At 36.4% G+C, this 16,610-nt stretch overlaps 1 protein-coding gene across 1 annotated transcript in view; it reads left to right on the top strand.

Annotated features, from left to right (window-relative positions):
* The window catches only part of PCSK5 (proprotein convertase subtilisin/kexin type 5), a gene marked incomplete at both ends in the record, with an annotated part of 222,828 nt that overhangs the window by 110,295 nt on the left and 95,923 nt on the right, over window positions 1-16,610 (top strand). Inside the window, 2 exons of the mRNA XM_081318873.1 lie at window positions 2,315-2,527; window positions 14,323-14,423. Of these exons, the coding sequence (XP_081174999.1) occupies window positions 2,315-2,527; window positions 14,323-14,423 (314 nt within the window). The remainder of the gene's footprint in view (window positions 1-2,314; window positions 2,528-14,322; window positions 14,424-16,610) is intronic.

The raw sequence follows: 16,610 nt of genomic DNA, 5'->3' as shown, positions 1-16,610 counted from the left end.
ACTTTGATTTGTTTCGAAGTCAAATTAATATATCTAATTATTATATTTCTTCCCCTATTGCTAAGCACATTGATTTGTGCTTTAGATTGTAAGCCGCCCTGAGTCTTCGGAGAAGGGCAGGATATAAATGGGATTAAATAAAAAATAAAAAATTGTGACTTTAGAACACTGCAAAAACTTATGATTTAACAAAGTGTTATTTTGGTTGCACCTCCAATAATACAGTTGTTTATTCTTCTGTACAAATACTCTGAGCTTCAATACGTTGGAAATATTTTTTTGTATAACTTGTAATCTAAGATCCAATAACTCTTTAGTATTGAAGTTTAAACATTTTGCTTTTTTAAGACAAAATGAGGGTCTCACATTTCTTATCAAATAACAGATCACATTGATATATGAATAACTGGTATTTATAAAGACTGTTTGTTGACTTTTTGGACTCAGAATTTCATAAGCTAACTTTGAGATGAAATGTTGCTGGCCCAAATCAAGATGTCAAATAAATAACTGTAAATACTACCTTTTAGTAAAGGTAAAGGTAAAGGTTCTCCCGCACATGCGTGCTAGTCGTTTCTGACTCCTCATCTCTGTTTCAAAGCCAAAGAACCAGCGCTTGTCCAAGGACATCTCCGTGGTCATGTGGCTGGCATGACTAGACACCAAAAGCGCACGGAACGCTGTTACCTTCCCACCGTAGTGGTCCCTATTTTTCTACTTGCATTTTTACGTGCTTTCGAACTGCTAGGTTGGCAGAAGCTGGGACGAGTAACAGGCGCTCACTGTCAGCACTTCGGATTTGACCCGCCAAACTGCCGACCTTCTGATCAACAAGCTCAGCGTCCTAACCCACTGAACCACCATGTTCCTTAGTAGCAACTGCGTCCCTTTTAGTAGCAACTGACAAATGTTATTTATCTTTTAACAAAGAAAATGACAAAAATTCATCATTATCATCCACTAGTTTTATTAATATAAAAGATCCCAACATCCATTCAGATATTCATAATATCAATTTTTAATCAATTTTGAGATATGGCTTATATCATAGTGTCAATTTGGCATTAAAAAGGGATCAAGGTATATTTTCAAAATATACTGTCCCACAGTTTTCAAATAAATTTGATAGAGACAAATATATATATTGCATCTTTTTCAACAATATCTTTGGGTTTGAAGAATCCTGCTGAAATTTACAAAACAATATAGTGAGTAAATGAAAATATTTTTGGATATGTATATACAAATTTTGCACAATATATAAAGTATCCTGGAAATGTGATTATCTGTGTACTAAGCACCCAAGTTTTTCTCAAGCTGGGCACCTGGATCATTTTCCTGCTAGACAAGATGGGTCAGGCATATACTACCTGCACAAGATGACCCTAAAGGCAATAAATCAGGTTTCTGCATTTTGTAAAAATTGCTGTTTCTGAGTCATCTTCAAGGGCAGCCTCATGCAAAATTAAGCCACACATAAAAGAGAGATGAAGTGAGTCACTATCTTCAGTGCCTCCTGATTTGGGATAAAGTTAAGTATAACTGGCAGACCTGCAAAAATTAGCCAAAGGTGCTCCTGGACATGTCTCCCACCTGTTGTTTCAAAAGAAGCCATGATTTTAGACTACATAATACCTCCTTCGGGGAAAGTGCTACTCATCAAGAGTTTTAGATGGAACTTCTATGGTACTGTAAGACTTCTGAACTAATAGTAACCTCATCTTGCTGTGAATTCTTCATAATCTGTTTTGCCCCCTTTTATTCCTCACAGTCTCTAGGCAGCATTTAGGCTTGCCGCTGCATCTCCTGTTTGTTTTACAACCAAGTGTAAAATGATATCCACAGCATATTGGTGTTGTCTAATACCCAATCAATGAATTATTATTCCATCATAGTTTCATTAAAAAGCGGGGGCGGGGAGGAAAGAAGCAGAGTACTAGAGCATCCACACCGATGTGTACAAAACTTAGTCTGACAGGTATTGATGGTTCACTGCTTTTACTGCCACAGTATAGGCCCGAACATGGGATTATACTCTACTCTGGTTTTTGTCATTTCTCATCACCTGCCAGCATTGTTCCAGATACTTCAGGAAAAACAATTTATTCACTGATAGTTTCATAACCTTTTTGGGCCAGCAATTATTAGCAACAAGGACTTAAAATGGGAGAGTATTATAACCTATATTTGCTACTTTACAGGATGAATTTAAATTACAAATAAAATATTTTATCCAAATTAAATTACCAAAAAGAGCTATTACAACTTATTATCTGCTTCTAATTTTAATATTTGTTTAATTTATTTCAAATAGGGCAGAAACAACTTGGGCTCCATTTATGTGTGGGCATCTGGAAATGGTGGAAGAAGTAAAGATCATTGCTCGTGTGATGGCTACACCAATAGCATCTATACCATCTCCATCAGTAGCACAGCTGAAAGTGGAAGGAAGCCTTGGTATCTAGAAGAATGTGCATCAACATTAGCCACAACCTACAGCAGCGGAGAATCCTATGACAGGAAAATTGTATGTGGTCTTTTCACCATGATTGACGTTCATAAAATTAACAACTTATTTTTGTAAATATATTTTAGGTGTTATTTATCCTAAAGTTACTTGACATTTTTTACATATATTTTGAAGGATTTGCTCCTAAAAAAATATATTTTTCATCCTCAACCAAAAACTGACTTGCACAAGAAACAAACATACAGAAAAATCTTCCAACTGAAGGGAGGGGAAAACACATTTGTTCTCTCTCAATCCTAGTTTTCCATCATGAATACAAATTTGTTTAATGTTTTCTCCTTTTCAGTCTCTTGCTGCTAATAAGGAGTTAAGATCGGCTATTTTTCAAAATATATCGTTTCTTCTAATAATCTGGGATATTAGCCATCTCTCCTGGAAACCTTGCTGTTTTCAGATGATTAATTTTAAAGACAAATTCTGAGGTAACTCTTCATTCCAGTAATTATTCTGTTGTCATCTGCTTTCTTCTACTTATTTTTCTTTTGATAAATTATATAAATTTTGTTTTTTTCTATAATCTCAAAAAATGGTAAAAGAAGGAAGAAGTCATTCATTTTTCTAGCAAAAATATTCCCATGATGAAATTTACCTTCTTGAATTCAAGAGTATTTTGGCAGTATTGGTTTTATGACAAAATATTTGATAATCTACTCTTGTACAACCCTTTAATTTCCATTCACTCAAAAACTTGATATAGTGCAGGGGTGTCAAACTCAATTTCATTGAGGGCCGCATCAGCATTGCGGTTGCCCTCAAGGGGCCGGGTGGGTATGGCCAGGGTGGGTGTGGCCTACTGGGTAGGCATGGCTAGAGTGCGTATGGCCTACTGGGTGGGCATGGCCAGCTCTACATTGTTCGCATCAAGGGTGCCTATGGGGGCCTGGGCAGGAGTGGGACAGATTTGAGGGTCTCTGGCAGAAGGAGGGTCTCTGGGCCCGGGCCAAGGCAGTGGGGGCTGTTCCCTCACTGTTTCCAGGATGGCTTCACGGGCCACATGAAACCACTTTGCGGGCTGGATCCGGGCCCCGGGCCTTGTGTTTTACATGCCTGATATAGTGTAACACATATTGTTCAAATATTTCTAGATAAGATTTTCTTAAAATGTTCCATGCTGAAGCCATAAATAATTCAACCTAGCATCATTCCTGTGTTTTAAATTAATTAAATAAATAAGACTAAAGAATCCAAGCAGTTGAAATATAATTAATGATTTCCAAAAATGCAAGGATTCTAAAGGTAACTTTGCATGAATTTTAGTTATAGATTACAGCATGTTACCTGTAAAACGTATAAACATTATTTTGGCTTCTAGTATTAATAAAGAAGAATAGTTGTAGCTCAGGGTTGAAATGAGGCATCCTTGGTGCTCTCTGAACTTGTTGTTTTCTTGCAGATGTTTCATTACCCAAACTATTATCAATGCTAATCTACTGTCCTAGACTAGCTTTGGTTTCTAATGTTCAAGAAGAGTATAAAGCCTACCAAGCTTTCTTCACATTTCTCTGATATAAGAGTAACAATAGCAAAAACACGATTCTGTGGGATTTCTCTTAATCTCAAGTAGTGCAGTTAAACTATTAGACTGAGCAGTACTATGCATTTAAACCTGTCCAGTCACTCCATGCTATCTATTTGATAAATAAATTCAAAACCATGCAAGCAACTGTTGGGTCAGTTTTATTTTAAAGTTTTCTTGAAATCTTGACAGTGTCAAATTACTATTTAGTGATGGAGTGGTAACATCATCCAGGCATAATCCTAATTCTGCTTGCAGAAAAATCTGGCAGTTATAATGACAACTGCATCTGTCTATTATAAATCTACATGCATTTGCAGGCAGCCACCTATCTGCCTCAAAGAAATAGCACCTTCCAAAGTGTCCCTTTTCAATTTCTGCAAGGAAGCCTATTAGTTATTAGAAGAAGGTGGCTAGACCCAGGTGTTATGTACTGGGCTCTTGCAAACACCACGTGGGTTGCTGGAGCAGCTAACGGCTCTCCAGCAACCCAGACTACAAGTCTCCTGTGCTGCAATTGGCTATCTCCAGGCAGCAATGGTTGATTCAAACCTATTGGCTGCCACCTAGGGGCTAAACTATATATTGCGGCTAGTTGCAGCCATTCCCTCAGTACAGTTCCAGCATGAAATAAACAATGAGTTACCCTGTACTCAACTTCGCATCTTCTTCATTCCTGTGCCAAAGAACCTGCTATTTAACAGTGGCGACAAAGGTGGAATCCTGCTTCACCGAATAAACAGCTGAAGTCTACGAGGGAAAGGCAGCATACGCCGGAGAGAAGAGGCATTTCCCCCCCCAAGGTCGGCTAGCAAGCTATGCTAGTGACCTCGTGCTCAGTGGACTCATTCCCTGAGCCTGAAGCAGGATCGAGAAGAACGCAGGAACCAGCAAGAAAGAATGCCGAAGGTTGGAAAACTGCGAGAATTCGACATGAAACACCCGGAGGAATGGCCATCATAATTATAGCAAGTAGAAAACTACCTCAGAGCCAATCAGATCGCGGAAGAAGGACTGAAGGCCGCAACGCTACTCTGCGTGTGCGGCCCAGCAACCTTTGATTTAGCTAAGAACCTTTTTGCACTGACACCAATCGAAGCGGTCTCCTACGCAGATCTCAAAAAGAGGCTAACCGGGCACTTCCAGCCCAAGATGTCTGAAATGGCTTGGCGGTTCAAGTTTGACCAAAGAGTGCAGCTTCCCGGGGAGTCAGCATCGGAGTTCATAGCGAGCCTAAGGCAGGCTGCACGCCTATGCAAGTTTTCAAATTTAGAAGAGCGACTACGAGACCAGCTCATCTGTAGCCTACGGGACAGAACGCTTCAGCAGAGACTATTTGCTAGGCCAAATTTAACATTTTCTGAAGCACAAGATGAGGTGATGGCCGACAAAGCTGCCGGGGGCGCCGTTCAAACTGTACAGCCTGCCAAATTGACAAAGTTCGAAGAAACAGTCTACTGTGAGGATGCCAAATGCACACTCCCTGGTCTACGCTGGGACCTTTCAGGGGCAGCTCTTCCTTATAGTAGTGGATAACCACTCAAATTGGCTGGAAGTAATTCCAGTTTCTAATATGACTACAGATAGGACCATCCAGGTGCTGAGAAAACTCTGCCACACATGGGTTGCCAGATGTCTTAGTCTCAGACAATGGAGCCCAATTCACTGCTGCTGAATTTCAGGCCTTTCTTAGAGCTAATCTCATCAGACATGCAACATCTGCGCCTTTTCATCCATCTTCTAATGGTCAAGCTGAACGCATGGTGAGGACAACGAAGGAAGCACTCAAGCGCATTGTCACAGGTGACTGGCATCACAGATTGGCAGATTTTTTTACTCTGCCAGCATTCTACGCCCTGCACTGCTACAGGCAAAAATCCTGCAGAACTACATTGGGGGAGGCGTTTGATTACTAAACAGGACAGGTTGCATCCAGATAGAGTGGCAGCAGAAGCCTCTCAACCAAAACCCCCAAGGGGGCTGCACAAGGGCGTTTGGGTTTGGGCCATGAACTATGGTCATAGGAATCTGTGGGTTCCTGATCAAATCACCAAGGCATCCAGACCCCTATCTTATGAAGTGGGGTTGGAGGGAGGGCGTTGTCAGACAACACATTGATCAGCTCAGGAAATGGTTTCCAGAACAGCCACTAAGCAGGGACTGCATCATAAGTCCCTCCCAAGGTCCTCAAACTTGTGGCCAAGCCAGCCCTCACATGGACTACCAGGACTTCTCCTTCTTAACTGAGGTGGAACCAGAGGGAGAACTAGGGAGCTTTAGAGTGCAACATGCATCCCCTGAAGGAGCAAGCCAACAGAACTTCAGCAACTGCTGTGCCTACTCTGACTCTGGGTTGGGCCAACCTGGAGAGGCCAGCCAGAGTGCATCAAATGCACTCTGGTAGACCAAAGTGATGGGAACTCCGAGACGTTCCTCTAGGGCACACAAGTCTCCTTCATATCTTTCAGACTACGTTGTAAAATAAAGAGCTATATATTGTTGTGAAACCTGTTGCCACTAGACTACAGAAACTAGTGCTATGTTGTAGCTGCCTAATAGTGCAAATTGTGAAGCCTGTTCATTGAGACGTTGTTTAATCTCATTGTAACCTACATGGGTTTTTATTATTTGTATTATTATTATCACTTTACTTTAGTGTGTTTGGATAATGAGTCTTGACAATTGTTGAGACTAATTGGTGTTATAGTCTGATCTAAGAGGGGAGGGGTGTTATGTACTAGGCTCTTGGAAACACCACGTGGGTTGCTGGAGCAGCTAACGGCTCTCCAGCAACCCAGACTACAAGTCTCCTGTGCTGCAGTTGGCTATCTCCAGGCAGCAATGGTTGATTCAAACCTATTGGCTGCCGCCTAGGGGCTAGACTATATATTGCGGCTGGTTGCAACCATTTTCCCCAGTACAGTCACAACACGAAATAAACGATGAGTTACCCTGTACTCTTTTCTGCGTCTTCATTCCTGCACCAAAGAACCCGCTATTTAACACCAGGCTGTAACAGAACTTCCATGTTTTGTTTTTTATTTAGAATACTTGGAATTGCCACTTCAGGTTGAAAAAAAGGGCAAAATAGTTTGCACATGCCTAATTATGAGACCACCTGACTCCAGAATCCTTAATTATAAGTTCATTTCACTCAAGATGATAGGATGATGAATTATTAATCTGGAGGGAAAAGCTATAACACAACTTTACCTATAAATAATTCCAAAGTTTCCATGCAAGGACTGGGGGAAGGTCTTCAAGGCTCTTGAAGCAAAGCAGGACATTCAAATATGAGGGGAGAGAGAGCAGGTATTGAGTCAGACAAGGCAACTTCCGGGTTCTCATCATTTAAAAGATTAGATGACAATTGGGATAATATACAAAGCAGATATATTTAATCAACTTTGATTTAAAGAAGAAAAATTAGTTCGGCCAGTTCACATCAAAATATTTTATATGGCTCAAGTAGAATTTCCATTCAGAGAGTTTTTGTTATCCTTTTCTGAGTGAAATCTCTCTTTAAATAATTGAAATAAGACTGATGATGGGATTAATATGTGAATAATAATTCAGTGTCTATGGCTGTAATCCAGCACAAATCTAATTATGCCTAATCTTACTATGCTCATAACTTTATTAATAATGTTGTTCTGATGCTTTGAGCTAAAACAAACAATCTAACAAGCAATATAACTTGAATCCAGAGTTCATATAAATAAAATCAGTTGACTCACTAAGACTTTCTTGCCCTTTCTGCTTCTTCAATCCTATGTAGTCCAAACCACCTCTCCTGAGGATTTGGCAACTTTAAAAAAGCTTCAGTGTAACATTTGTAGGAAAGGGAATTACAAATAATTACCGGTATGCTATTGATATATTTCTTCAAAACTAATTCTGGATCTTACTGTTCTTATTAATCTGTATAATATAAACATCAGTATCTCAAGATGGTACATATATTGTGGCCTACATTTATTTATTATTTATAAACAATATGAGGTATGCCATCAGTTCCATAGTTTCCAGGCGGCTTATAGTCACAGCATATTAAGAAAATAAATAAAACCAACATAAAAGCATAACCAACATCAGAAAGGCAAAATAATGGAATAGCCCCTAGTATTGCTGTTAACCCAATATGCAGCTCTCTTCTTCAAAGTCTCTGTGGAAAAGCACAATTTTAACTGACCTCAATGAGAATTTTGTTTGAAGGTAATAGTGTAACAAATAACAACACCATCTCTCCACTATATTGGCTTCTACTGTCAGCAGACAGGCAACTACATTCTATGACCCAACTACATTCTGGGTCATCTTCAGTGATAGCCACTTCATAAGGAGAGGCACAATAACCTTTTGCTTAATTCAGAGGAGTTATAAGCCTGGGATATATTTTTTGTTTCTGCAAGATTTTCATTTGAGACTTTTTTGGCTGAAGCTTAAGTGATAGAAGAGATTGATGGGAAGAATTTTTTTGGTGAGTGCCTTTTACTGATCTTATGTTTGTCTCTATCATAATAGTTTATTTACTTTGTTAGCTGAAATAATGGGAATATTCTCAAACAAAATATTGATAACTCAAAAGCAAGTAGTTGCTTCTACAAGTTTCCATTTTTCCTTTTTATATTTCTAAGAGGCTCTAAGTCTGCCTTGTGTAAATTAAATGACTGAAAAGTACTTCATTATTTTATGTTTAATTTTTAAAAAGGAAATTCAATTAATCAATTATATAAATGTAATATAAACTTATTAGTGGGTTTCTTTTTTATTTTTATTTTTTTAAAATTAACACTTGTCAGAGTCTATCCAACTGCATACTGGAATGAAACAATCTCCTTCATGCTAATTTAATGAAGGAGCAGGAGAGGACATATCTACATTTATTGTTGATTGACTTGTTGTATGCTACCAAATGTTCCCACTGGAGCCAGTTTAATAAAGATCAGAAATAGCCAGCGAATTTTTTCTACATCCCTAGTGGTCAGTTTGCCATATGAAATCAATTTCAGGCACTATAACATTTTGACTCTGGGCAGTGGACCTATAGACCTTAAGCATTTAATTCTATACAGTGTTTCTTTTTTATATATGACTTTATTGAATTTAAATAAACCACAAATACAGAATAATACAAAAACATAGAAAAAGAGAAAAACAAGGACAAGAATTATAACAAGAAATGAAAAAATATGAAAAAAAATAGAAAAAGAGTACTTTCCAACTTTCTTCAGTACAGATACAAATATATAGTAAAGTAACCTGACTCTATATTTAAATAAAAAATAAAAGCATAATATGTAAATCAGCAAACAAAAGGAAAACAATACACAATATTTCTATAATTGGAAGCCTTCTAATCATCAAATACCAAAATCAGTTTCTATTATTTTTAGCAAGATATTCAAAAGTAGTATCCAAATGGAAACAAAGCTAGACAATTTTTTTTTCATCAAAGTGGTCAGTTTTGCCATCTCAGCCAGCTCTATTAATTTCCCAACTTATACTTCCAGTCTAGGACTTGCCTCCTCTATGCGAATAGAAGTCTTGCTGAGGTTATACATAAGAACAAAGTCCCATGTTTTCTTTCAGTTTAGTATCCATCATACCTAAAAAGAGAAAGCTTCAGTTTTAATTGCATGTTGATTTTTTTAGTATCTTCTGAGTCAAAATACATATTTTGTTCCAATATTTCTTAGCATTTTGCAAGAGATGATAAAAGGTATTAGTTGCATTTCCAACACTTATTTGACATTCCCATATACACATTTGTCAGTTTATCAGGTGTTAAATACCAACATCATTTTATACAAATTTTCTTTCACATTGTTTACATGGCTTCTTAAACTTTTTTTTTCTCTAGACCCCTTCCCACTTTTAAAAATAATGGAGAAGCCCAAAAGAATATAGGTTATCTTCGTTAACATTTATATTAATACTGACACATTCACTGCCGTTACTGCTTATCACAGTTGTTTGATGGGATTTTAATATTGTATTATTTTTCAGCATAGGCTGGCAAATAAGTTTGACTTTGCAGACCCCTGAGAAGGTCTTGTGGATGATCAGAGATTCTAGGATCAAACTTTAAGAAACACAATGTAGACAAACTCACAAAGCTTTAACATGTCCTATTTAATGCCAAGTCACTGACAAGTTTACAAAAGTGATACTGTTACTGATATTTAATTTACAACTTCTGTAGACCTAAATACAAAATTATCAAGTTTGGCACATAATAAGTATTTATTTTATATTTAACAATTGTTAGGAAAGCAAGGATTTGCTTTTTGCATCATTTCCCATCTACCCACCCCTATCTTCTACCCAAAATACTTTTCTGGTTTCAAAGTTATAGCACAAAGCAAACTAAGTGCCTATGCATGTCACCTTTTTGGCTTTTTTGTAATATTTTATTAATTTTCTAATTTTACATTTAAGTATTTAAAAAGCAACATGGTGGCTGGGTTAATCGGTAATTCAATAGGATACAAAAATCTTTAGTACAAATCTCAAGGTACCACATCAAATATTTCCTCTCTTTTTCCCTTAATATCTACTGTCTCATATTTGAACTAATACAGTTCTTATTATATCAACTGAGTAAAAATAGCATTATTACATTTATCAATAAATTTTTAACTTATACATATCCTAGTTGCTTTTACATTCAATCTTTATAGACAATCAATGTCCTGTTATTTTTCCCAATTTTCAGTTTCCATCAATATTTAAATTTAACTTTTGATATTTATAATTTACTGGTTTTAGGTAACCAAAGTTTTTTTTATCTCAATTCATAACAAAGTCTAATATTTAAGATACACATCTTATAGTATATTCTATTTCCCACCATCTTGCATCATCTAGTTAATAATACAATATAACATCCTTATTTTCAACTAATTTCCAAATGTCTTAAATTTAATGACCAAAATTTCCCTTATTTCAACATCAAATACTTCCTCTTTTTTCCCTTAATATCTCATATTTAAGTCTCATATGTCTCATATTTAAGCTAATACAGTTCTTATTATATCAACAAGTAAAAACATGCTTATTACATTTATCAATAATTTTTAGCTTATACATATCTTAATTACTTTTACATTCAATCTTTATAGACAATCAATATCCTATTCATTTTTCCCAATTTTTAATTTCCCATCAATATTCAAATTTAACTTTTCATATTTATACTTCTAAGTTTTAAGTGACCAAAGTTTTTTTATCTCAATTCATTAACAAAATCTAGTATTCAAAATACACATCTTGTCTATTTGAGTATATTCTATTTTAACTAGTAATATAAAATCCTCTCTAATAAATCAAAAGCCCAATTTTCTTTAGCCTTATTCTAGCTTTCTTCCTTTGCCAGCTGGCCTTCCATGTCAGTGCTTTGAAGTCATCAAATAGATCTCCCTCTGTTGTTATATATATTATTTGAAATAAGAGAGACCATCCAGTCACCAATTTTTTGAAAGGGCTAATGAATCATCTCTCTATTATTCCAAATCCCCATAGTTGTCATGATCTGTGTGTCTTCCCTTCGGACTGTTCTTCTTGCTCCTCAAATTTCTTCTGGTTTATATAAAAAGTCTTTTCCATTTTCAGTGTTGTCAGTCCGTTTTCTGGATTTTCCATTGATTGTATTTGTTGGTCAGTTGAATCCTCTATCATAGTATTTAATTGTTCCACTTCTGTTATCTTCTGAGTAGTTGATTCCTTAATTGTAATCAAAATTTGGGTTCTTGTTCTTTTCTGTAGCATCTTATTTCATCAGAAGCTGAAAGAATTGTTTCATGTACAGTATTGCTTTCAACATAAAAAGAATCTGTTCCTGGTCTTCATCCATATTCTCTTGATGGTGTGTTAAGTTGAGGGCTTTAAAGTCAGAGAATGAAAATAGCTTTATAACTAGGTATAGGACACAGCTGAGCTTCTCACAGCTGGTATTTGTCAAGGTTGAAAGAGTTTTCTCTGTATTCTGGGCTTCAAGCCAAGTCTCCTTCAGACAATAACAAGTTGTAATATCAAACTTGGTCACAAGATGTCACCATTGCCATTTTTCCAAATTTTTTATAATCCTTTTTTCCAATTTTATTTCTTTTTTGTAAATAAAGACCAAAGTCTTCAGTAAAGATAAGAAATCTTTTGGTCTCCAAATTTTAGAAGCATATAAATCCAGTTAGATTAAGGCTATTCTTTCAGTGTTTTAACTCCCCGAGATAGTCAGTCGCTGCTATTCTTAGAGGGTGGGATAGAAGTTCACTTCCCTCTCACAAGGGGGAAGATGCTTTGGGCAGCTTTTACAGGAAAAGAAAATACTTGGGATTGAAGAGAGGTTCAGATCTCACCCAGTCTCATCCACACTACTTTAGAAGTGCCTGGTGGTAAGTTTGTCTTTGGCTGTCTGCAGCCTAGTGACGAGCCATATTTCTTTGGCCAGTCATTCATCCGCCAGTTTGGAGGGCTGCCCGGATCGAATGGAAGGGCTACCACCCTCCCGTGATCAAGTGGGGGGTCCCCTCGCTTGTTGCCCCTACAGGGTGACTCGGCCCTTTCCAGGGTCCCCCAGCGGAGCAAAACTGAACACGGAAGATGGAGCACAACTTCCAGCAGCTGCGGCGGCCACAATGGCAAACCGGAAACTCCCTTTTGGCATTCTATTAATTCTTTTCCTGGCAGTTACATTTATCATTTACCGGCAGTAGCCTTTATTGTTCCAACTTATATTCCACTAATTTATATTTCATGTTTTAGCAGCTTTGTAGATTGTGTCCTGAGGCTATAGTTACAAAAACTCATTATTCTTTTTTCTTATGTTGATTTCTGATGTACTTTCCTATGGATGAAGTACATTCAGTTCTAATGTATGCAGCATATGTTTCTTTTATATTTTGATAATTGTAATTTAATATTTATTTTCTAATTGGTATAACTACACACTGGTAGTTTTGATATATTTACAAATTATAAATATGTTTGGATATGTTTACAAAGTTTTACATTTTCAGCTTATATTTTTGTTTAAACTGGATGGAAGATGGCTTATATACAATTTCAATCTTTCACACCTAATTTCCAATTAATACTTAATTTCCAATGCTTTGCAAGCTTAATCAGGAAGGAAACCTTTCATAGTACTCAATTCTAATGCATATGTTAATACTTTCTACTTTTATGTAGCTGTAGCAGTAGTTATATTGAAGATAAAACATGTATTAAACATGTATTAAAATGCTATTATAAAGTGGGGTGCTTTTGTGGGTTTAAAAAGCCTTTGTATTAGATAATGACATGTTTTAACAGAATATATAGGGAAAATTTAGGAAAATAAATAATGGGGAGTAATCAGAGTAAATATATGTAATATAAAGCTTTACTTTTTCTGGCCTGACCCAAGTATTTATCCTTGCCCCATCCACTTTCAGAATGGGATTCTGGCATAACTTTAAAAGGCTAAGGTCCCATTCCCTCAGCAATTATTTATACAGAGCACAGGATTTTGTTGAAACTCAAGTTTCAGACATCCAGTACCCTCATCATGTAAATACTTTAAAGATGCCCAATTGACATTGTACATGTAATTTGGATTCCTCTAGAGCAGGGGTGGGGAACCTTGGCTCTTTTATGACTTGTGGACTTCATCTCCCAGAATTCCTGAGCCAGCCGGGAGTTGAAGTCCACAAGTCATAAAAGAGCCAAGGTTCCCCACCCCTGCTTTAGACCTACAGCATAAATATCCACAGGGCAGAAACTGTGTGAGCTCCTACATGAGGAAGGACCCTGATTATGTCAACTCAAGTGGAAGCCAATGCATGTACAATAGTACATTTGTACTCAGTTGTGAGCGTCTGCAAGAGCTGCTGTCATACAAGCAGCCTTGGTTGAGGCAGAAATGTATTCAGAGTGCCTCCTTCTGTTATTCAAGAGTCTGCTACTCTTGCCACTGAAAGAATAAAATTTATATCAGATTGGAATTTAATTCTGCTTGCAGCACTACCATAAAATGCCAAGTGTCAAATCATCTAACTAAGTGTCTCATAAAGGTAATATGGGACTGTTGCCAGACATTTCATTACTACAGCATTCTGGGAGGCAAATGATTTTTGAATATCCACATGCTTTAGAGAACTAAAACCGGCATTAAAAAAAAGTTATCCCATTGAATAATAATAAAGTTTCACATGCGTATAAATTATTTCAACAAAATAAACTTTTGAGTTGTCTGCGGCAATGTTATTCTTAATCATACATTTCCCCACCTCCCCAGATCACTACAGACCTCAGACAGCGTTGTACAGACAGTCATACAGGGACATCAGCTTCTGCACCTATGGCTGCAGGAATAATTGCACTGGCGTTGGAAGCCAAGTAAGTACCTTTGTTTTGGTTTTTTTTAATGAAAAGTCATTAAGACATAAGATTCTATGCATTCTTTCACTTATTGTTATAAAATGTTATTTTCCCTTAAAAATACTTGTGCGTATTCACGTATTAGGAATACCTGAGGAACTGCCTTTTTCTAAGAGTCTCTACTGTCCAACTCAATGTAGCAGATAAGGCAGCGTGCGGATGGGCCATAGTGTGTTGGCTGGCATAAATTAGAAGACAGGCCTTTTCCATAGTGGCTCCTGCTCTCTGGAATATCCTCCTTTGGGAGATTATAATGCTTCCGACTCTGTTAGCCTTCCATAAAGATTTAGAAACTTGGCTATGTTCCTCAGCCCGGGACACTAAATATATTAAGGGTCCCATTTCTTAGCTTTATAGTTAATTGGCTAATGGCTGCTGTGTATATTTTGGATGTTTCTATTGATTTTAAAGGTTTGTATTGCTTCCTTTTTCTTTTCAGTTTTGGAATTGTAAGGACCCATTGGTTGAGATGGGCAGCTATAGAAATTGGATGAGTGAATGAATGAAATGAATGAATGAATGAATGAATAAATAAATAAATTTAACTTGGGTATATATCATAACTACATTGTAGTGGCATTTCTCTCTTTTAAAGTGCATTTAGAGCTTAATCCTAAAAATCAGCATTCCAGATTTGTGTAATGCATCATAAATAATGATAGGTATAGCTCCACCCCTTATAATGAATATAAGATCAAAGTCTATGTATAACCAAATGGTTTTAAGGATAAAACAATAGTTGTAACAGTTAACAATTAGATGTTACATTAAGGCCATCTTCTGTGCATCTCTGATCATTATATTTACTAATTGTTTTATCTTTTTTTTTTTGAAACCAATATATTTCTGTCTAGATTATAATAAATGCAGCTGAATTACTCCACAATCAAAGTATAGCAGGGTCCTAATCAGCATCATTGCAAGGGAGGAGAAGAAGACAATGGGAGGGCTAGAATGAAATAAGCAGGGTTGCAATATCATGATGGAAGCCTTGTCCCTTTTCTCCTTTTATCACACACAAAGGCAAAGTGGTGGAGCTTGTAACTCAGCACGGCTTTCTTCACTCTGATCAAAGCAGCGATAGGCTGCAAATGCCACTACCCCAAATAATTTTTAGCAGTGCTTTTTTTGTAAAAGAAAAAGGTGCCGGAACTCACACATGTCATACAACCCGCCTTGCCTACCCTACAAGGTTCCATCCAAAAAAGGTGCCAGAATTCCGTTCTGAGCGTTCTATGAGAAAGAAAAGCCCTGGTTTTTAGCATATAGAACTCAATGGAGATTCCATCACCCCAAACCACTTTCTTCCTGATTTGGAATTTCTAGCACAGATTTAGTCTGTTTAATCAAGTTGGGCGATTTTAGTTTGCAATTAGGCTTTTATAGAGGGGAACTAAGATGCCATGTTACTTAGTGGAAGAATGACATGTGCATCTTTTACTAATAGCTGCTGGAGAGAAAAAATAATTACCAGGGAAGATTTTATTACTGCAGAAATAACAGATAGTTTCACAAAAAGGTTTGCTAACTATATACTAGTTTTTCTACTAGCTTACATATGTAGCCCAGGTTACCAAGATTGTCTCTAAAATTATACTTCTCACTTGAGAGGGGGCAGATTTTTGCATATCCTCTATTTTAGCTTAGAGCGGGTTGGGCTAATATTCTTTCACCATTGCTGAACTCAAAACATTTGGTAGACTTTTTATGCTTAATTTAAAATATATTTATATTTTACATAAATTATATATTTATTTTAAAATTGATTTTTCTTTTCTTTTCTTTTTCTATTTTTCATTTTCTTTTTTTCTTTTTGATATTTTGTTTTTCTTAGTTTGTGTTAGTGTTTATTGTTTTAATAGGAGTGTTTAACAAAATTACTATAAAACATTAATAATGTTTAAAAAATTTAAAATTTAAGAAAATTTAAGCAAATTCTGATTCCAGTTTTCTAGGCTTCAAACTTTTTGTACTGAATTGCTTAAACTATAGTAATCCAAACAGAAAAGAAAGAAAATGGCTTGTTGCCAGGACTCTTTTGCTAAAAATATGTAAACAAATAGTTGTGATGCACAGTGATTATCAACAATCTACAATGCTTTTCTTAAAATAGTAGTTATATCCAGTTGGCAGTCCTGGTAAATG

This window comes from Vipera berus (genome assembly GCF_964194415.1).
Source record: "Vipera berus genome assembly, chromosome: 2".
NCBI lineage: Eukaryota > Metazoa > Chordata > Lepidosauria > Squamata > Viperidae > Vipera > Vipera berus.
Note: the sequence above shows the minus strand (reverse complement) of the source record. Positions and strands in the feature narration are given on the sequence as shown.